At 42.6% G+C, this 23,404-nt stretch overlaps 1 protein-coding gene across 7 annotated transcripts in view; it reads left to right on the top strand.

Moving 5' to 3' along the window:
• LOC142491674 (CD99 antigen-like) overlaps positions 1-23,404 on the top strand; it is a 67,015-nt gene that overhangs the window by 20,619 nt on the left and 22,992 nt on the right. For 6 of the 7 annotated variants that reach the window (XR_012800448.1, XR_012800449.1, XM_075594585.1 and 3 more), the window contains exons 2-4: positions 13,941-13,985; positions 15,071-15,112; positions 21,756-21,812. Coding sequence is in view for 5 of the 7 variants with exons in the window: in XM_075594585.1 (XP_075450700.1) it covers positions 13,941-13,985; positions 15,071-15,112; positions 21,756-21,812 (144 nt within the window). In the remaining 2 variants the exon portion in view is untranslated. The remainder of the gene's footprint in view (positions 1-13,940; positions 13,986-15,070; positions 15,113-21,755; positions 21,813-23,404) is intronic. The other variant, XM_075594586.1, reaches the window with a different exon arrangement.

Below are 23,404 nucleotides of genomic sequence, written 5' to 3'. Positions count from 1 at the left end.
TTGGCAACGCGTTTACCAACAATTTCTTATAGTTGCTGATGAAAAAATTGTTTCTTCAAATCATACGCAATCCCTGCAAGCTCCGGGGTTTTCATGCACCTGTGGAAGACTGGTCTATTGAGACATTTCTCCCTCCATTGCAATCAGAATTTTCAAAGTGCTAGGACCTGCATAGTGGTCATGCCGTGACGTGGCTGCAGGCTTATAACGCTTTGGCTCAAGAGTTTAACTAAATTACCCTTGCTTACGAGAAGGCAAACAGTTATAGTTAAATATATATCTATATTTTTGTCATATTGTATGTAGCTTTGGAAATTTGCCTTTGTTGCGTTGTTTAATACTTTTAAAAGTGTAAATCCCTTGCATTTATTTGAAATATGTGCCTACTGAGTATCCTAGTCAATGATATTCTGTGCGCCACGTGCCTGCCAAACGTACTGAACTGTGCTAACATAAATAACCGCCCAAATAATTGTGCTGGCTGATCGTAGCTGAGGTGCGGACATCAAAGTGCTGACGTGGCTGTCCTCTCGTGGTCACAGGGACAGGAAGTCTCGCTAAATCTGTGCATATACATTTGTCAATCATGTGTTGCATTATGAAGCTTTACCCCTGTTTCTCAGACTTTCATACTGTTAAAGTTTCACTTTGACTATACTGTGTATTTTTTATTTTTTATTTGCATAAAAATGATTCTGCACAGGCATTTGCTTAGTGAGGTAGGATACAATGACACGGTCTGCTCAGACCCACAAATATTGGGAGCTAGGTTAAGATATTGATGCACATGAATGGGAAAAGCTGAATTATAAACAGACCTCTGTTGCCAACTTTGCACTAGACCATATCTGCTCCAGAATTTCCTGAAATGAAGCATGAAACAAGCAAAGTAAAGGTAGATAAATATTGCACTGCTTAAATGTAGCTGTAGATCTAATTCAATCTGTTACGGACCATTCAAAAATGGTTTGCTCAATTTCTGATCTGCTTCTGGAGCCTCCTGCACACCAGGGAATGTCTAGTGCTCAGCTTTTGTGTTTTATAATTTGTTGTATTCATCAGCACCTGCTGTAGGCTAATACTGTAGGGATTTGGGGGAGGAGAGAACATCTGTGAACTTAGAGGAAAACACGTGTAAGCATAAACCGAAACAATGGGTCATAAAATGAAGGTCATTTATTTTTCCTAAACTTGTGTGCCTAAAATTTCCCTCACCGCATCTGTCCTGTGCGCAGGGATGTCTTACCCCCCCAAATACCACTGTGACCAGCAACAATGCTCCCCAGTGACATAAAAGCCAGATCTGGTGCGCTGGTGGGGAGTCTGATCAGAGAGGAGGAGGCCGCGTGAGGGCTGGGGACGGAGCTAGTTGTAGCCTTCCTGTACTCTGCGTGCCCCCTGCTCAGTGTGTGTGTGTGTGTGTGTGTGTCCGATGCACAAAGACACACGCACACAGTGATGGCCACCGCACCGACAGGTGGTAAGGGGGTTACTGAAATGTCTAAATATTTAATATTTTTGTCCGCCTCATGTCCAAATATATATATTATTTTTATTATTATTATATCAACCCTGGTGCTTGGATATTGTTCTATGGAAATATTTTATAGAATTGCTACTTTATGCAAGTCTAGCAGTGTATGAAGGTACACATTTAATATTTTACAAACCTTAAATCTGTGTATGTAGCCTATAATCTACATAGGCTATTTTCTGTGCTGAAAGACCCTTTGCAGCCCTTTCAAGTCAATTAGCTGAAAAGTGTCTTGTCGCAGAAGACTACTCGGTGAATATGGGCCTTTTTTAAGCTTGTGCCCTAAAGAGCTTGCAATTTTAATGTGCCTTAAATTCTATGCACCGCAATGAATATTTTTTCCTTCATCCCTCTGGACTACTATTGTTTATAATGTTTTGGATTTTACACTTTACCCAATGTATTAAGGAAAATATAAAAATACAGCAAGTCATGTATTCAAAGACCATACTGAAATACATGTTAATATATAAACATGACTAATAATGTAAGAAAAAAAGGGGTGCAAGCGCAAATAACACTTCTTAAATGTGAATAAGTGATAAAAATAAATAGATTAATACTGTCCTTGATAGAAAATGCAGCTCCCAAACTAGGACTCCAACCCAGTCCAAATGCAGAAATAACGAAAATATAGGGGTGCAAGCTCATCCAGGGACATGAAAGGAAATAAACAACAATAGTGCAACACTGTAAAACAATTGGTAACACGTGTAGATCAATCTTTGATTGTTAGACTCATGTGTTCCATGTGATAGTCAGGCAATTCGGTTATTTTAAGTAACCAACTCAGAAATGGATCCTGGTAGGTACTTTCACACAGTCAAAAACTATTTCCGAAATAATCCACAGGGAGGGTAAGGGGAGGGGAATCCCGCATATAAGAAAAACCAGAGCAATATAGAGAAGATTGCTTTAATTATTAAAAAACACAAAGTAATGCACTTACATAAGTGTCTTTGAGGTAAGCATTCAGACCACCCTGGGTCACAACACAGGAACTGGACAAACAGCACTCCCAGACAGCTTTTGCTCCTGCTGCACGGCCGATAGGCAGTCACTTGGCTGAATATTGGAACTTATTCTAGGCTGAACTAAACCAACGAGGATTGAATGCCCCCCCAAAGTCTCAGTACTACTGCAAAACTCTGCCCTACGCGTTTTGTCTGCAATTAGACTGCCTATGGGGCTAATCTCACTGAAGATAAGGCTTATTGGAAAAATAGTAGTCACAACATACACTTCACATTATGTACAGTCTTTGAGTTTCCCACTGTTTGTACAGGTTTCTCTTCCCTAGCTGCCTCTTGATCTCGTCCTGCTAGGGAGGTGCAGAGACTTGACTCATTTTGTGTTGCCTAACCAATCCCTTTCCTGGATAGTGTGTGTAGTGCTACATCCCCTGGGGGGACTCTTCTGGGCCCCAGTCTCTCCTCTCGTACGGTTCTCGGTATCTCCGTCTGGGGTACTGAATGCCACCTCGTGACCACCTGTGGGTTGGTTTGCAAAGGATCCTCTGGTTGGGCGGATCATGCTATGCCTTGGGTTTACAGTTTGGGGAACCCTGTCTGGGCATAGATTTCCTTCATGTGAGCCAGGAGAACAGGCATGAGCCATTTATATACTAGCTGGTAAGGATGCTGTTCCGAACTACAAAACGAGGAAGGGTATAACTGTCCTTTTATAGAATAATCTAGACACCAATTTCTTTACACTATACACAACGAGGCCCCTTCCCAGTGACTCTCGAGGTACCTAACTGCTAAACCCTTCTCCCTCACTTTATATATCTTACTGTGATGTCAGTCACCAGGCAGAACTGGGCAGGGCTTACCCTCTAAGGCTATAGTAATCTCGAGGGGGGGGGGTGTTACACATTTAAATTCTGGAAATATATTCTCACATTTTAGCACCTCTATCAAGCTTCTCTATATATATTTAGTTTGAAAGATTCAGATCTCCAGAAAACGAATACTAAACAAGCTAAATGAATTAATACATGGATAAAGAGGCGATGACATAGCTGTCAGAAAATATCACAATGTTCCAAATTGATGGTTTAAAATACGTCCTAAAATTAGACGTGAGCACCAAACTGCAGTTAGAGCTAAATCAATGACCGGACTAACCACATGCACAAACCAATCATAATCTGTTCTCCCAAGTAAGTGGAACCAATCAAGAGACAACTAATTACACATTTCAACTTAACATTGGAAGCAATGAGGTTATCAAAGATCTCAAGGGACACAAATTAATGCAGTGGTCATGTATGTGTGTTGCTAATTTGCCTTTGGAATTGCATCACTTGGTTCATTAGCTGAATAACACAAGAGACTACATTTTAGCACGGCATGTTATAAAGCCTCTTGAAGGTGCAATCCCATAGAACTAGCCGTAAAAGCTTTTTGTAAAGAATTTAACAATTTCATTGGCTTCCTCTAAACTAATCTAATGTTACAGCCAAGATTTTGCTACTATTTCTCGGGAAATTAATTGCCAGTTGCATTTCTTGGGGGGACTCTGAATGTAGAAGTGTTTCAGTCGAGGGTTTTTTTTTTTTAACCCTTGTCCCACCCAGTCCTTGCCAGAGCCCTTAAAATATAGCGGGAACGAGAGTGTGAGATCTGCCTGTGCAAGCACTTGTTAAACACAGTGACGTCAGACGGCTCAAACAGAGGAAAGAAAAACGTTCCCAAGTGTCAGCTCAACGTGTTTACAAGAAAGAAAAAAAAAAAGATATTAAAAATAATAGGTGTCAGAGGTTGGTAAAAAATAAAGCTGCCAATCGCCCTGATTTAAACACTTAATGTTGATGCCATCAGTACAATTATTTTTGTTTCTAGCACAAATTGCCAGTTTAGGTAAGCAATGAACTATACCAATTATTATAGAAAAAGTATGACAATACTTGAGTGCCTTTTTGTTCTAATTCCAATATATAATGGGAAATGGGATTGCATCTAAAATTCTTTATTGCTAGAACAGACCTGATTCAGGTTCCTATCGGCACCAGAGAGGTTAAAAATGATTTCCAGATAGCGCTTTTCTCTCAATTGGATGCAACGCGCTTCACATTCACAATTACAGTATAGCGCGCGGTAAGCAGTACATAGGACTGTTACAGACACAGTCCCTGCCAGATAAGCTTACACTCTGTTTTTGGCGCCTGATGCGTGGGGAGATAGTGACTTCTTCCTCAAGGTCAAGGAGCTGACACCGGGATTTAAACAGTCTGTCTTTACCCATTGAGCCACTCCCTCACTTGATGCCGGTTGCCATGGAGACGCGTAGCTGGAACCAAGTTAAGTAAAAAGTTACAAAGGTGTGTTTTGTAACATATTTTTGATCCAATAAATAGCTTTATTACTGGGAACGTACACCTTGTGGTTTCATCGGCTGTTTTTACAGCACTGGATATAGTGCTTCGTTTTTTTCCTCCCTCTTTCCTCCTAAAAAGTTACAAAGGCCTTGCGTGATCCCCGGCATTTATTTTAAATGCCTTCGGGGAAGCGCGGGGCCTCTGTAATAGCCGCGCCCCCCTCTTCGCGCATCCTTGTTGCAAGGCACCCCAATCGTCTCTGATTGTGCGTCTGAGATCAGATGCATAGTAAGGAACCCCAACCTTTTCTATAGTGCGCCTGTTATCGGATGCAGTGTAAATTCTTCTGTATTTGGTACAATTTTCAAATTACCTGAAGGTTTCAGGGAACCCTTTAGGGACACCCCAAGGGTGGCTAGGAAACCTGGATGAAAAACACATTTAGGTATTAACATATGCAGGATCTATTGCACCATGTGCAATATTTCAACATCTTTAAGATAATTTTTGTTTTTTTGGACCTATTGAATTTGAGGCACCTTTCAGAAGCATTCCAAGAGAGAAGGAATGTGCCGTTTCAAGTAAACTAGCCTATATGAGATGAGTAATCCAGTTTTTTTTTTTTTTAATTTTATGTTTCTGACTCATGGTCACATTCCTCTTAATACCAGTATTTCCGTTCAGCCTTCTGGCTTAGATTATTCTTTCGTAATACATTTTCTCATTTTGTAGCTGACATTTCATGTAAGGGAAAGGATTATATAATGGGATGATGGTGATTTTTTAAGGTTTCCAAATATTTTGCATAGTTCATGTAAATGTAAAAACTCTTTAAGCAGGAGAACTCCCAGGTGAAATCCTACTGGTGTGCAGCATGGAAACCCTACACTTGATTATATAATCATAATATACTGGTTTTATTAAACCAGCATCACATACAGTATGTGTAATGCCGATATGAAGGTTTCTAGAATGCTATAATCTAGCATTATGAATTGTAAACAAATATTTAATACTGTATATAATCTGTTTTTCCCTTCTGTACTTTTCAACAGCGATATTGGATCTGTCACCTATTGAAATATAGGGCTTTATTTTGGATGTGAAAATGTCATTACATGCATTCCATTTAGATATATACTTCGATACATAGGAGAAATTCTCTGTAAAGAGGATGATCCGATACAAAGGAGACTCTCAAAGCCGCCACCAGTCTAAAATTATTTCAAAACTAAAGCTGTCTCACATTTTAATCTGGTCTGTAACTGTTTCATACGCCTATACTATATTTTACCTTTAACTGTTCATGCAATGTCTTTATACATAATGTATAACCCAGTTCACTTAATTTAACCTTGTATTGTCACCACTAGGCTTCGCTTAGACAGGCTACTACTTCGGCGTGCTTGCGTTCGCGCCTTCGCCGCGTGTTCCTGCAGCCCAGCGATCTCTGCTCAAACTGCAGGAGTTGGGTCGTGGCGGGGGGCGTACCGCACACGTCACAGAGCTGGTTCGCCTTTATTGGCTGAACCAGCTCACGTCACGCGACAGTAGCACCAAATTTCAATTTTGGTTGTGGCGGCAAAATGTCGCAGCGACAACGCTGCACTTTGCCAACCGGTGGAGTTTTCAGTTTGAAAACTCCCACCGAACAACCAGAAATTGTGACGGACGCAACGCACGTAAGCGCGCGCATGTCGCAACGCGGCCTGTCTGAGCGAGGCCTAACTGTAATAATTAATATTAAGACTAGAAGTACTGGTTTTGTTATAGGCATAGATGGGATAAATCAGTGGGGCTCCGCTCCATCCAATAGTTTTAATCAGATTGAACGATCCTTTTTTAATCAGATTGAACGATCCTTTAGCTTCTTTTCTAATGAGCTCAAAGATCAGGATGAGGAAACGGGATAGTAAGCCCAGTGCTTTAAATTACATTGTAAACATTACAGGGCAGGCACTAGAGCTGGACAATTCGAAGTGCATTGTGAGGGACTGCAGTACCTTGTTCAGGGATAATACAATTATAGGAGAGCATTTCAGTAGTACAGTATACAGACATTACCCCACATTAACGTACGCAATGGGTCCAGAGCATGTATGTAAAGCAAAAATGTACTTAATGTGAAGCACTACCTTTTTGAAGTGAAACTTCTTTAGTGGCACCTATTGTGATGGGGCAAAACGGGAGAGATGGAGACGAAATGCGAAACGGAAGTGACGTCACGGCTTCCCCAACACGTCTGCTGTGACATGCAGCAGCGATAGCCGCCGGCGCCGCTCCTAACGGGCGCCGCTCCCCCCACACGGCGATCACATATGCGGCGGGCCGCCGGCGCCGCTCCAAACGGCCGCCATTCTCCCCATACGTCCACTGCAATGGCGCGCATGCGCATTACTAATGGCGACGACTACGGACTTCTGCGCATGCGCAGAAGCGGCTGGCAGCGGCGCCGTTCCCCCAACATGGGGACGCAGAGGAAAGACACGCATGCGGCTGGCAGCGGCGCAGTTCTCCCCACATGCCCGCGCATGCGCAGTAATGACGCCGCACCGTCGGGAGGAAGGAAGGAAGAGTGCAGAGTGCCGAGTGAGCGCACACACGCGCGCGTTACCATGCCCTGTCGCCTCCTGCTCTGGTACAGTAACGGGGGGAGGTTGAGCGTGCTGTCCCCCCCGCAGCACCAACAGAGGGGGGGGAGGAAGAGGGCAGAGCGCCCCACGCGCGTTAAAGTGCCCTTCAGTACCCCCTACCCCCCCCCCCCAGGGGGAAGAGAGTGGGGTCTGCTCCAGGCATTTACCTCTGCTAGGGAGGGGGGAAGCTGCTCAGGAGACTCAAACAGAGCCCCCCCGTGTCCGCAGCTCCGCCAGGGGGTGGGGGGAGTCAGGAGAGAGGTTGTGTGTCATACACTGACTAACACACACACATACACTGACACACACACACTGACTAACACACATACATCCGCAGGACACACAGCCCGCAGCTCTGCCGGGGGGAGACTCAGACAGAGCCCCCCCCGTGCCCGCAGCTCCGCTGGGGTGGAGGGGGGCAGGAGAGAGGGGGACAGGACACAGAGAGAGACATACACACCACACACAGAGAAACACACACACACTGACTGACACACACCCAAGGAATTCAGTTACTATAAATATAGACGTGCAAATAGCTAAAACACGCGGTCAAACTTCTTTGTGTTTTGGAACTGAAATTGTGTTTTGATTTTTAATTAAAAACATCACCATCACAAATACAATTTCTGTGGCAAAAGACAAAGAAGTTTCACTTACTATGCACGTGCACAGCACACACAGCTTTTTTTTTCCCCACTTATCGATGTTTCGGTACAGGTAGGGAGACAGTATTGCTGTTCAGGATGTGCTGACGGGTGCATGCGCAAGCTGCTGTTTGCCTATTGGGCGAGGGGAATCAGTGCGTCACTACTACGACGGTCTGTAGGGCAAAATAAGTGAGCATACGGACACGGGTATGTATGGTGCTATTGAAAAGATGTCCTTACTCGTGAGTGTACTTTAATTGAATTTCCTTAAACCAGGGTATGCCTGTATTGGACTAATTATTAGAAAGGAAAAGTCAAATAATACTGATGGGTTGCCCAGGCAAAAATGGTTACAACCCACCAATAAATCTGATTTAAAACAACATTCCGGGTTTAATTTTTTTAATTTTTTATTACAGGATTAACTGTAATTGAACTGATTTCAGCTGTGGAGACCCACTGCTTCCAGAAATGCTTACATCCATAGTGGTGCCAATATCTCTGCAGTTTAAATGTCCCGGTGACGCGGGCCGATAGAAAGATGCACCGGATAACGTCACTGCTTCTTATTGGCCTGTGGGACATATAAAGCAGCCATTATGCTAAACTGCGTGCCTATCTGACTGCAGAGATACCAGCAACCGTACGGAGCTAAGTATCTCTGGAATCAGGCAGTCCTCTGGAGCTGAAATGTGTTAATTTCAGCTCAAAGAATATATTATATACACACCTAGAAAATGGCTATTCAGATAATATGGAGTAATCCTGGAGAGTTCTATAGACAGTCGGTGATTGGAACAAGCTTTCAATCACAGGATGGCGTTGCATGAACATGGCATTGTACTTAGTATACATGTCACTCACCCACTGCATTCTGGTCCTCAATCCTGCATTTGTTCTGAAACTGGCGGTTTGAAGAAACAAATCTCATTAGGACATGTGGTTGAGTTGGCAGCATTGAAGGGCTAAATCAAGAAGTTGCATTTAATGGATTAACTAACTCTTCTAGCTTAGAACCCCCCCACCCCCCACCCCTCCCCCCCCAAAGCGTGCCCCCAAGTTTTGCTCTGTCTGTCGAATGGTAATTTGGGATTGGTAAATATAACTTCTACAGTAATCTTAAGCAGTGTGATCTAAATATTGTTTTTGTCCTTTTTAGCCTTGAACCAGAGCACAATACCATGGCCTGCTTTCTGCTCCCACTGGTTTATGCCTCAAGCAAAAAACATGACCTACTGTATATGACAAATGTCTCCGCTATGTGTTCAAACCGGTTTATACTACACGCCTATGTTGCCATACCTATGTAATATCCGACAACTTGTTTTAATGATGACTATAGTATTTAGTATCACACCCGATGTTTTCCTAGCAACAGTCCGTTCTCATTTGAAAGACGTGTATTTCCCTACATCTATACAGGCATACCCCGCATTAACGTACGCAATGGGACCGGAGCATGTATGTAAAGTGAAGCACTACCTTTTTCCCCACTTATCGATGCATGTACTGTACTGCAATCGTCATTTACATCAGTTATGCACGTATATAACGCATTTGTAACAGACTCTAAATTCTCCCTGCTTGCGCACAGCCTCGGTACAGGTAGGGAGCCGGTATTGCTGTTCAGGACGTGCTGACAGGCGCATGCGCGAGCTGCCGTTTGCCTATTGGGCGATATGTCCTTACTCGCGTGTGTACTTAAAGTGAGTGTCCTTTAACCTGGGTATGTCTGTATAAAAAAAACTTGTACTGCAATTGCCTCTTATCATATTTTAGTTACCCCTGTCCATGTTCTAAGGCAGGGGTGCGCAAAGTGGGGGGCCCCCTGGGGCGTGATATTTTTTTTTGGTGGTGGGGGGGGGGTGCAGCTGTTCGAGGCCCTGCACTTCTAAAATAAATGCCGGGAGCGCGCGAGGCCTCTAACTTTTCACTTACCTGGCATTCCAGCGACGTGTCTCCATGGCAGCTGGCGTCAAATGACGCCGCAGGGTCACGTGACTTCACTTTGTCATGGCAAAGTGACGTCACACGACCCAGCTGTGTCATTTGACGCCGGAGCTGTGCAGGGAGGGGGTGCACGAGCCGGAGAGGACAGTTGACGGGGCGCTTGTAGGCAAGTTTGCACACCCCTGTTCTAAGGCATTGGGTAGTTGGGACTTCTGAAATCAAATTAAACCTGTTTAGGTGGGTGGTTCATTGTAATTCTACAGCATGCCTATTTTTAGTGGCGTGAGTCATAAACATCAGTTTTTGCTATAAATATTAAATATACAGTTGGGTCCGGAAATAATTGGACACTGACACAATTTTCATAGTTTTGGCTCTCTACGCCACCACAATGGATTTGAAATGAAACAACCGAGATGCAATTGAAGTGCAGACTTTCAGCTTTAATTTAAGGGGCAGAACAAAAATAGCGTATGAAACGTTTAGGAACTGCAACCATTTTCATACACAGTTCCCTTATTTCAGGGGCTCAAATGTAATTGGACAAATGAACACAATCATAAATAAAATGTTCATTTTTAATACTTTGTTGAGAATCCTTTGCAGGCAATGACTGCTTGAAGTCTGGAATGCATGAACATCACCAAACGCTGGGTTTCCGCCTTTGTGATGCTTTGCCAGGCCTTTACTGCAGCTGTCTTCAGTTGTTTGTTCGTGGTTCTTTTTGCCTTAAGTTTTGTCTTCAGCAAGTGAAATGCATGCTCGATCGGGTTGAGATCAAGTGATTGACTCAGCCATTGCAGAATATTCCACTTGTTTGCCTTAAAAAACTCCTGGGTTGCTTTCGCAGTATGTTTTGTGTCATTGTCCATCGGTAAAGTGAAGTGCCGTCCAATCAACTTCGCTGAATCTGAGCAGACAATTTATCCCTATACACTTCAGAATTCACCCGGCTGCTTCTGCCTTCTGTCACATCATCAATAAACACTAGTGACCCAGTGCAATTGTAAGCCATGCATGCCCATGCCATCACACTGCCTCCACCATGTTTACAGATGATGTGGTATGCTTCGGATCATGAGCCGTTCCAAGCCTTCTCCATACTTTTTTTCTTCCCATCATACTGGTACAGGTTGATCTTGGTTTCATCTGTCCAAAGAATGCTGTTCCAGAACTTGGCTAGCTTTTTTAGATATTGTTTGGCAAAGTCTAATCTGGCCTTTCTATTCTTGAGGCTAAGGCTGCGAACCCGCTGCGGCCGGCGCGATGCACGGCCGCGAACCACCAGACCCTTGCCCGAATGGTCCCTGCCCCCGCTGCCTCCTTCAGGCAGGGCTGACTACGTACTGTGACGCGTCAGCCGGCTGATGCTGCAAGAATCTAGTGATTTTCGGTGTTGACGCGTCACGTGGTACGCGAGTCAGCCAATGGGGAGGAGGGGAGGGAAGGAGCTAGATGGGAGACGCCTTGGGCGGGGAGCAGGGAAGGAGCTGTGGGTTATTAAAGTGTGTGTGTGTGTATGTGTATATGTATGTGTGTGGGGGTGTGGACGGCCCCACGATCAGAGCCCGCCCCCCTCGTTCCCCCGTCCCTCCCACTCCCGCCCCGGCTCCCTACAGACCGCATATCGCGGTCTGTGTCTGTCAGCGCCCCGCCTGTCTGCAGTGCGGGCGCGCTGACTGAGGGAGCGGGGCCTTAGCCTTATGAATGGTTTGCACCTTGTGGTGAACCCTCTGTATTTGCTCTCGTGAAGTCTTCTCTTTATGGTAGACTTGGTTAATTATATGCCTACCTCCTGGAGAGTATTCTTCACTTGGCTGGATGTTAGGGGAAGGGGTTTTTCTTTACCATGGAAAGGATCCTACGATGATCCACCACTGTTGTCTTCCGTGGACGTCCAGGCCTTTTTGTGTTGCAGAGCTCACCAGTGCGTTCTTTTTTTCTCAGAATGTACCAAACCGTTGATTTGGCCACTCCTAATGTTCCTGCTATCTCTCTGATGGATTTTTTTTTTTGCAGCCTAAGGATACCCTGTTTCACTTGCATTGAGTGCTCCTTTGACCGCATGTTGTGGTGGTTCAAAGCAACAGCTTCCAAATGCGAATCCCACACCTGGAATCAACTCCAGACCTTTTACCTGCTTAATTGATGATGAAATAATGAAGGAATAGTCCACACCTGTCCATGAAACAGCTTTTGAGTCAATTGTCCAATTACTTTTGGTCCCTTGAAAAAGTTGGGGCTACTTTTTAAAGAGATGTAGTTCCTAAACCCTTTCTCCAATTTGGATGTCCCTCAAATTAAAGCTGATAGACTGCACTTGAAGCCCATATTCGTTATTTAACTAACTTGAATTTATTTTGGTACACAGCCGAAATAACAAAACTTGTATCAGTGTCCAATTATTTCCAGACCTAACTATTTCTATACGGCAATAGGACATTCAAATAACATGGGCACTAGATATCTTCCGGGCTGAAGGGTGTTTTTTTTACTGCTGGGTAAATATGTAGGTTTCACAACTGCTATTTTTCCCATGCAACTGCTATTTATTCTGCAAAGTCCACTGAAAGTTATTGCCGTTACCATAGAAAATGCTTTATTGGTCCAGATTTATTTTATAAGCTTAGAGAGAGAAAAATGGGTACTGCACCTTTTTCTTGTCATTTTTAACTGGATCGGGAACCTACATTGTAGATTGTGATAAAATGACATTGCTGAATTTGGCTTCTTAAGAACATCCAATAGTTCTTAAGGAGTTCAGTATTAACAGTATTAAGTTTGATAATAGTCAATGACATCACACCAATCTTATTGTGCAGTGGTAGAGAATCCCTACTAGTGTATGAAGGGTCATGGGTTCGATTCTTGCATGGTATGCTAAAATAATTAGTGTGTGTGTGTGTCCGTTAGCAATAAAGCGTTGAATGTTATAAAAAAAAACTTGGAGATGTGCGCTGCCAGGTTAGCCCTTGTACAGCGGCCATTTCGCGAAATTTAAAAAATATGTTTTTAAATCGGGAGCTACGCTCAGACAGCATTATAAGCAATTGTTGTAGCGGATCGCGCTATAACTGGGTTGAGCTGTATATCTTAAAAAAAAAGGTTAAACATCTTTTTGGAAAGGTATACAGGGGTATACCAAATAAGTAAACATGGGAAGGATGTTGATCCAGGGAGAAATCTGATTGCAATTGTATAATAAAATAAATAATGTATTTTTCCCCTTATGAAATATCATTAGATGTTTCACTGTTTTTTTTTTTTTTGTCTGCCTTTGTCTGACTCAATATCCTGCAAGTACAAATATTGGATCAAGTGTCAATTATACTATTTAGAATAGGTTGAAGTTGATAGACGTACTGTTGTGTTTATTTTTTATTTATTTTTATTTCCCCCCAACCACCTCTATCTACCATGTAACTATGTATACATAAATACCTACATACGTGATTCTGAAACATTTTGTGCCACAGGGCATTATGCAATACATTGATGGTTCCTCTGGCAATGAATGAGTTAAGGAGAAGTTTCTCCCGAATGAATTTCAGTTTTTGCCGCTGGTAGAAAACTGGCATCCTTCACTAACTCATCTGAAAATGTGTTTTTTTTTTTTTTTTTTTTTTTTTAACAAGATTCATCAATTAAATGTAACTCTTAACTCCTTTTGGGTACCATTGTCATTCAAAGAGCTGACACGCATACACTGCAGCTCTTGTCTGCCATTTTCTTTTTACCTTTCAAGCAAATGGTTGCTTGCTGTGAAACTGAAAGGAAGACTTCCTATACATTTTACAATATACTGTAGATGTCCTTATGAACTCTGATTTTTTCTTTTCTTTTCTTAACAGGTCAAAATGAATTTGACTTGTCTGATGCTTTTGATAACCCTGCTGGTAAGTATAGTATTTTTCATTACTTTGAATAGCATTGCAACCGAAGTAGTTGCAGCAGTAAAATATATTGGTTGTATACGACAAATCACGTTTCGCCTTGACTTAGCTGAAAATGTGGGCAAAATTGGAAATCTTGGCAAAATTGCGCCAGATGAGACTACACCGTAAATGAGTTTTGCTGGAGAGGGCGAGGCGCTTATTTGGTAGATTACCCATTGGTTTGTATACCTTCCAAAACACTTCTTAATACAACACTTGGAGAGATACCAGAGATTTGGGGAATAACATTTGAATATGCAAGTTATATTCTATTTTAAAGAAGCCATTAAAAAAAAGTTATGATGGGTAAGAAGTGACAAAAACTCTCCACCTTACAGCAAATACCACTTGTGGATACATTTGCATGTCTCGGACAAGTCTGCACCTCTGTCTTTTCTCATTATCACTTGGCAGACAATGCTTCCACTGCAGCCAGGGATTCTGGGTAATGACATGCAAATAAGCACTCGGTGAGTCACTCTTTACTACCTATCCATTTTAACATGGATCCCTATAAGCTTTTGCCTGCCACATTACACAGCTTGTATTGTTTGCTGTGACTTCAATCCTGTCGTGAAAATGTGTGATGGTTGAACTGTCACAACCATTTTGCCATTGGTCACTCTGAAGTGTTTGATTTACATGTTGTGCCCGTTTTATTTAAAATAAGTACAATTGTGCAGTAATTGGAGATTTCCATGTGTTACATGATTTAAACCTGGATGCTTTCCAGTGGCTGCACTTCACAGGCTGATTTTGTCCATCTTTAATAGACCTCTTGTAGATCCTGCAACAAGCTTTAACAGTAGATAGATTATTATGAGGTGAGGGCCTTCACATTAATACAGCTTCTATAAATGCTTAACTGGGGCATAAGCTTTTAATCAATTCAGATCCAGAAAGGCCCTTTTCACAATACTCCGGTAATAAATGTTATTTTGCTTGTATATGGGGAAAAACATGTTATTTTGCTTGTATATGGGGAAAACCACAGGTTTACCCTATACATTTATGTAAAACTTTTTATTGCCTGTCTTTTCCATTAGAAACGACTCCTAAGCCTGTTCCTTCTAAGAAACCTGCAGGTGGTAAGTCTTTTTATTATCCTCCGACCTGTTAGTTGCTGTAGAGTAATGCAGCAATCTCTTGCAGTAAGAGGCTGAGGCTTTAGCAAATATCATTTGTTTAAACCAGCTGGTGTCTTAAGCTTTCACACACATTTGTTTTTGTTTTATTGTGCATTTGTATGTTCTTGAGCTGGGATTCTCCAACAAGCTTCCACAACATATTTCGTGTCATTGCACCTGGCAAAGTGCATTACAACATCTAGAGAGAATTTTAATATATAAAATCGAAAGGTTAGTGCTAGCTGCGGGGAATCTGATTGGTCCTCAGCCTCTGGCCAATCAGATTGGTGGCTCTGACGTCACCCAACTGCCACTCTCTTCCCCCTCGGACACACTCTCACAAACTCTCTCTCACACACTCTTCTCACACACTCTCTCTCTCTCTCTCTCTCTCTCTCTCTCTCCTCCCCATCACACTCACCCTCACGGGCGCCCTGCACTGGCTCCCGGACGGAGGGGAAGTGCGGCGCGGCCCTCCTGCCCCAGCCGCCAACGCTCACTTCCCTCCCTCCCCGGCGGGGGGGACAGGCAGTGGGCAGGCAGCCTCCTGAAGGACCCCCTTCCTCTCCCGCGCTCACTTCCCTCCCTCCCCGGCGGGGGGACAGGCAGTGGGCAGGCAGCCTCCGGAAGGACCCCCTTACCCTCCCCCCCCCGCACCCTCCTATACCGCTCCCCGGAGTCTCCCTCGCCTATACCGCTCACCTCTCTCCCTCTTCCTTTGTTCCTCTCACTCCAAAGCCAGCTCTGCACGTTCGCACCGGCACATCCCCATCCCTGGGGAATCTGCGGCTCCGGTTGAAACTGCGTCACTAGGAGATGGGGGGGGGGGGTTTTGGCGCCTTTTTTGTGTGCTGAGGTGATCAGGAAAATGGCGCCAGAGTGGGTAAGATGGCGGCGCACAGCGGAGAGGCGGGGGGTGGTATTCAGTCGGGGGGAGGGGGGAGTGAGGAGGGGGAGGGAGGGGGGTTGTAGAGGGGGGGGATGAAGGGGGGGAGTCAGTCAGGAGAGGGGGGGGGAGTCAGGAGAGAGCGGGGGGAGTGTCAGGAGAGAGAGGGGGGCGAGTCAGGAGAGAGGGGGGGGGAGTCAGGAGAGAGGGCGGGGGAAACAGGAGAGGGGGTGGGGAAGCCTGAACAGCTGTGAAGGGGGGGGGAAGCCTGAACAGCTGTGAAGAGGGGGGGGAAGGGAGTTGAGAGGGAGGATGGGGGAGCCAGAACATTACATCACGGGCAACGCCGGGTATATCAGCTAGTATTAAATAAATCTCAACTTGCAAAAGGAGTGGTTGATGTTAATACAAATAAAGAGATAAAAAAAACTAGGAGGGAAACTGAAATGACAAAACGTTCAACCCATACATTTGAAATATCAATTGGGCATTTCAACGTGCAAGGAAAGTTGCATTCGCGTTCCTGATCATTCATTGCAGCGCTGAAAAAACGACTTGCTTTTTCAGGACAAATGGGAAATAATATGGTTTGTTCAAACTGCATTCGTCCACGTTGCACTCCATTATTTGTTTAATTATTCAAACAAAATCATATATTTCTAACTTGAAACGGTTGCAATTCACAGGCTGTTAACATACTTTAGACGCTTGAACCCTACTTGCATCATATGAGTGGGCTTAATCAGGTTTGTTTTGTATTCCCTGCAAATCACACTACTGTATTGCTGTTTTTTCTTGTTTTTTTTTTAATTTTGCATATAGCCGGGACTGTTTTTTTGCGCTGCCTTTTTTTTGGGGGGGGGGCATCTGTTGGTGGGAGGTGGGAAACCCTTTTGAACAAGCTCCATTGACCCTAGAGGGTTGTATCTTACATTGCTATTTCACTGTTGCATCAGTGTGTTTGAAATAGTTCACAGCACTACTTTCACTATTGTCTTTACTATTTTTACTTCCTTATTGGGATGCTATGATTTTTATGTAGTCAATGGTACTTTTGTGCCATCATCTATCACTTTCTAAATGTAATCTCTAAAGGGGCCTTTACTTTTAATCCTTGGAAGAAGCCAACAAAATGTCATAATTTCTCTAAATCTGTCCGGTTAGACTGAATTGTATTTTAAAAGAGGTTTGGTTAATATTGGTCAATGGCCTCCTGTATATTCCCTGCAACATTACGCAGTGTTCTGCAAAAAAACCTAAAGGCTTATTCACCAGTGCGCACAAACACAGCAAGCACTTCCATTTTGAGGTAAACGTACCGTACATTTCTGCTAAAACCCCATAAATGTTTTTACAGACCGGAAAGCAGCACTTCCTAATGGAAATATTGTCAGTCTGTTGCAATGACGGGTGCACGGTAACAATGGAGAGACCCCCAATCCCTCCCAGACAAAATACAAAGCTCAAATAGTGTTCCCAGCACTCCAAATGAAAGGAAAACTATGAAACGTAGTATACGAAAATAGATAAATGTGTATTGACACGGCAATAAATATCACAAAGCAACCTGCTGCGATAGACAGAGCAGGACTAAAACAAAAGTGCATATAGTGCACAGCCTGAAGGGAAGGGGGGGGGGAGGAAAGGGAGTGGGGGGGAGGGGAAAATGTGATATCACAGATGAGGTAGAAAAGGGAAAACAACTCTACTGGGGAAAATAGGAAGGATGATGAGGAGGGGCAACGTTATTAGCACAATACGGTCCAGGGTATTAAGTGAGAGCCATGCTACAGTTGCTCACTGCAGTCTGCTAGAACTGTGATAGCAGATAGGTTATGTAGCAAATACAGTAATGGCATTAGAGGTACTGCCTCTAGCGTCACTGGGTCACTGCTAGCACTGTTCTAGCAGACTGCAGTGAGGATCAGTCTATTTCTCTCACTGGTCCAGCAACTGTTTCACTACAGTTAAACAGCACCCCACCACTTGTAACATGGCTCCTACTTAATTAATGCCCTGGACCTTATTGTGCTATAGTATCTGCTATAATCTTTGCACATTGCGCTGTGTTGTAATTAGTGTGGCTCATTTTGTGACACTTAGGTCACAGTGCATTATCTGATGACGTATTCAAATTCTACGTGAGACTTGCTGCACGGTCCATTGAGATTCTGGGTGTGTCACTCTTTGTTTTTATTTTCACTGAGGGAGGATCTGGACGTGAGGGTGCAGGGAAGTACCAGTCTCCCTTTTTTGGGGGGCTTTGGAAACGGGCCAGTAGATGGGGTTGTTAACCCTGAAACGTTGCCCCCTCATCTTCCTATTTTTCCCCCATTATGGTTGTTTTCCCTTCTCTACCTATTTTTCCCCCATTATGGTTGTTTTCCCTTCTCTACCTCATCCGTGATATCACACACCCCAACCCCCCCCCTTCCCCCATTCCCTTCAGGCTGTGCCTGTGTGCACTTTTGTTTTAATCCTGGTCTGTCTATTGCAGCAGGTTTCTTTGTGATATTTATATTGCCGTGTCAATACACTTATCTATTTCCGTATACTACGTTTCATAGTTTTCCTTTCATTTGGAGTGCTGGGAACATTATTTGTGTTTCCATTGCAGAGAGAGCCATCATCACCATCGGTTAGAATCCAATGAGGCTCTGTAACAAAATACAAAATACAAAATAAAATGTAGCAATTTTAGTGTGTAAAGCAGAAAAAAGTTTGGCCAGACAAGTGTTTACTTCACACCAGAGAGCTGCTAGTATTCAGATAAGGGAGCTGCCAGGATGCAAAGTAGTGATTTCTGCATGCTTGTTATTTACCCCACCCGTTTTCACGCATTATCAGTACATAACATTTTGGGAGAACAAACCGAAGTTGCTCATCTACTTGATTTCCTGTCATGTAGTGTTGACGTACTCCTGTTTGCATGCACTACTGCAGCGGTCTGGTTCGAAAGCTCCAGGGGTATCGTTGGCAAATTCCATGGGGATGTTTTTCCCTCGTTGCACGTATAGACCATACTGAACAGCCTATGCATCATTTTGGCTCTCATTTGCAACACGGGAACAAATTTAAGAGGAATAGGGATATAACTTTGCAGCATTATTAATGACTGGGGTGGTGGGGTGGTTCAGGCAATATTGCCTGGAAACTCCCTTTTAATTCCAGATTCTCGCACACACTTGTGTAACATCCTTAAACGCTATTCACTTGAATGGGGGTAAAATCTTAATTGTGAGGTGGGTTGGCATATTGCAGTGCTCTTCAATTAACTTTTCAAAGACCAAAAGTATTTAAAAAAAAAAAAAAAAAAACACAATAAAAAAAAAATCTATTGTATACAAGTACAATAAAATGTAAGATGAGTCTGGTGCAGTACTTGTATTTTAATGGGGTTGGAATTTTCGGTAGGTTGCAAACATGGTGCTACGTCAACTGCTCTAAATGCCTTTATTTTAAATCTTAATGGGATGAGATGGGCTCTTGGAAGTCTCACCGGAAAATATATTGGCCCAAAGCCGACATGTTCTTCCAGTAGGAAGTTGTCTGTGAGTCTAACTCTGGCTGAATCTTTGTAATACCGGTGTTTGAGTTGTAGTACGATCATTTATTTACAAATTAGCCCCTGCTTTTGTTGCCAAGTAAAATGTGTAGGGAAATACACGATCAAACCTTTTGATTGCTTGGGTGAAGCTATATCATGCTTTGCTTGTACTTTCAGCACTAAACCATTCAACGGACAAATTTAAATATCCCCGTTTGATGTACATTTTGGAAGCCATATTGCTTTGGAAAATATACCCCGGTGGTCTCAACATTTTTTTTTTTTTTTTGTATTCCAGCATAAATGGCCAATATTTACATTGTACTTTATGCATTTATGGATTGGGAAGTGTATAGCATCATATTGTTATTGAGATCACAAACACAAAAGATGACCTCTGCCCTCATTCGGCTTTTGTTAGAATTAAAATCTATTATGAAAAATAACATGGTTCACGGTTGGCCTTATTCACTCGGTCAGTTCTCTAGGGTACTGGTGATTATAGATCCAGTTAAGCAGCAGGCCTGTTTAGAGGTCTTCACAGATGAATGAGAACATGCCAGACTGCAAAGTGCAAGACTTGACGAAAGGTCTAGCAGATCTAAACCTGCCGAGTAAATACTTACCAACATTACACTAACATGGATTACATAAAGAAACAGTTCCGTGTAGCCGTTGAAAATATAAAATTATTTAATCCGATTTCCCCCTCCCCCTTGGTGTAATTGGCTTCTCCATACTGATTTTGAATCACTCTTAAAGTAAACCATTGTATTTACGTGCATCCTGATACTTATTTTTCTGTTTTGTATAGTAATCATGAACCGCCATTGGTCAAACAATGGACAAAACAGAAACAATAAGTCATGTCTAGTTTTAAAGATGGACAGGCAGTCTGATTACCATAAACATTGGTGTATGAAGATTGCTAAAACCCTCCAAAGGCAAACTTTCATGAAAATAACTTTAACAAATACCAAATTTCTTCTGAAGGTGTTAATCTGGTGTAGTCCATCGTTCACCTTTTTGTCCTAAATGGGAATACCCCCTTTAATGTACTAGTGCAATCCCATGTATCTGGCCAGAAAATAACATTTTGTAGAGAATTTAGAAGTGTAACTATGCTATGGGCAAAGACTTGGCTACTTTACATTTTTGGCAAATTAATTACAAATGGAAAACTTGTAATTGACAAACGCCTCCTCGTTTCAGAGGCTCTTGAGAAATGATTTGCCCTTAACCCACTTTATCACAGACCCACTAAATAGAAGTGAGATCGGTTGGGAGAGAGTGTGCTCTCTGTACAAGCACTTTGTGAAAACACTGACATCATACAACAGGGAGTAGCCACAGGAAATCAAACCTCTCCCAAGTTTCAGCTCCCTATACTTAAAAGGCACCAATCACCCAAATGCAACACCCTAAACATGTCACTTTCATTAGTTCAGTTTGGTTCAAGGAAGGATTGCCGCTTTTAAATAGGAACCAATTCTTGCTATCAGCAGTTTTTATTTAATGCATTGTATATATGCATTTACAACGGACATTATTCAATATGTTGCGAAGCATTTTTCTGTCTGGGGCAGAGTGTTTTTTAGATCGATTAATTTCAATGCAATAATCTTCCCTGCCAAGGAGAAGATGGCTTCTCCGCATATTAAATATTTGCCATTATATGAATAGGATGGTGCTGCTTGTGGTATCTGAAAAAGCCTAGAGAAGCGCGTTGGGACGATAGGTGTGCGATGAAGTCAGGCGAAATGGCCAGGTGACGCGGAAGCTGATGCAGGGCTTTGAGCGCACAGACTGACCTCACAGGTGTCCAGTGGAATGCAGGAGATGGTGGCCGTCAAATTGGCTCAGTGTCTCAGAAGCTACCAGCAGCAACATCCTGTATTGAGGTTGCCTTGTTTATTTTTTATTTAAACGATCAGTGCTCTCCTTGCGCACAGTCCATATTGGTGATTTATTGGATTCCTTTCTTTTCAACTGTCTGCGTTGCCAGAAGCCATGCATGGTGCCCTAGTTTCATTTTATAGCATTTGGTTCTTAGTCCAATTTACTTACTGATGGAAATTTATATATGAAAAATTCTTAATTAGATGCAACTGCTGTAGGATGAAGGCATAGAAGGGTTTATATAAATGAGTCCTACTTTGCCTTATTTCTAGATCCTTTCAAGACTCCAACTCCTGCACCTGCCCCTAAACCGAAACCTGGCGGTGATGGTAAGATCCTTGTGTGTTTTTTTTTTTTTTTAACAGTTGTGTGGATAAAAATCCAACTAATCCTCAGAGTAAACCTGTTTTGACTTGTTTTTTTTTTTATTATTTATTTCTACCTGACTCCGTTTCAGAGTGAGATTTGCTGCTAGGGATTTCTAGTTTTATTAAAACAATAAACAAATGGAACCCTATTCCAACAAATGGAATCTTTTTACTTTGAGAGACACTTATGATGTTGTTGGTTTATGGATTGATAAAATATAGATTCCTTTTACACAGTACTAATTTCTACCTCTGGCTATAATTTGGGATTTAGGCCTCGTATTTACTGTGCTAACCAGTAAGGGGCCATACAGCCACTTCAGCTGGATGTGGCCGTTTAATATTTGAAACACAGCTTTGCATGCTCAGGATAACCATAGTGCTCTGCTTTCTCTTCTCTGAGGTCTATATCCAGAAAACAGAGCCAGCTGTGGTTGTACTATATACAATGTAAAATGAACCGAGCACAGTTTAAACTGTGGTAGCATACTGCAGACTGTAATACATGTATCAAAGCAAATTTGGCACATTGATATAAGTTGCATCCTATAAATCTTGCATCTTGTTGCATCAATGTATAAGGTCTTTGCCCCAAGTTTTGTGCAAGTTAAGCAAATTGAAGGGACACACACACTAGCACTGTCTAACCATTATTTGGCAATGAAAGGGTATCCCATCTACCTTTTTTTTTTTTTTTTTTGTCTACAGGATAATGCAGTACCATACTGTATTTGAGTCATATATAAAACACTTTTAAGCTTTACACAAAAGGAAAATGGAGCAATGCTTTGCAACAAACCTATTTGTACTTTTTGTTACGTTGATGCATCTACCCCAGGGAGTTTGCAAATGGTCACCCAAAGGTGGATCAACTTTATTTAATAATGTACTTTAAAACTATTTATTCGTCACTACCATAACCATAGACGTGGTTGTCGACAATATGCGGTATTAAAACCCTTTAATGAAGAGGAGTCGATGACAAGCCTGGCTTGCCTTCTACTCTTAAAATGCTCTCTAAAATGTTACATTGCAGGTGAACTAGTAAATAATGGAAATGTCACTGTGATGCACCCATACATACATTGAAACCTGTATGTGGTCAACTAGTGCTTTATGATATCACAATGGATGCATGGCCCTCAAACTGAGATATATATATATATATATATATATATATATATATATATAAAGCAACTGTAAATATTACTGTATGTTCATTTGCATGTCTTAGACAGGTCTGCAACCCTGTCTTTCCCCATTGTCACCCAGCATACAGCACTTCCACTGCAGCAAGGGATTCTGGGAAATGACATGCAAATGAGCACTCAGTGCCACCTTTTGTCTCAAGCTCATATTACACAAGCCAATCCTCAAGCCAATGCATGCTGTTTTAAACACAGCTTTTAAACAGAGGCTGGGATGAGATGCAAAGCCATTAGACCTACTCACATACATGTTTCAACCTTGATGGGTATCATCAGTGTGAGGCTGGTCTTAATGGCTAGCAGGTTAACCTGCTAGCCATTAAGACCAGCCTCACACTGATGATA

This window comes from Ascaphus truei, chromosome 3, assembly GCF_040206685.1.
Source record: "Ascaphus truei isolate aAscTru1 chromosome 3, aAscTru1.hap1, whole genome shotgun sequence".
Taxonomy (NCBI): Eukaryota; Metazoa; Chordata; class Amphibia; order Anura; family Ascaphidae; genus Ascaphus; species Ascaphus truei.
Note: the sequence above shows the minus strand (reverse complement) of the source record. Positions and strands in the feature narration are given on the sequence as shown.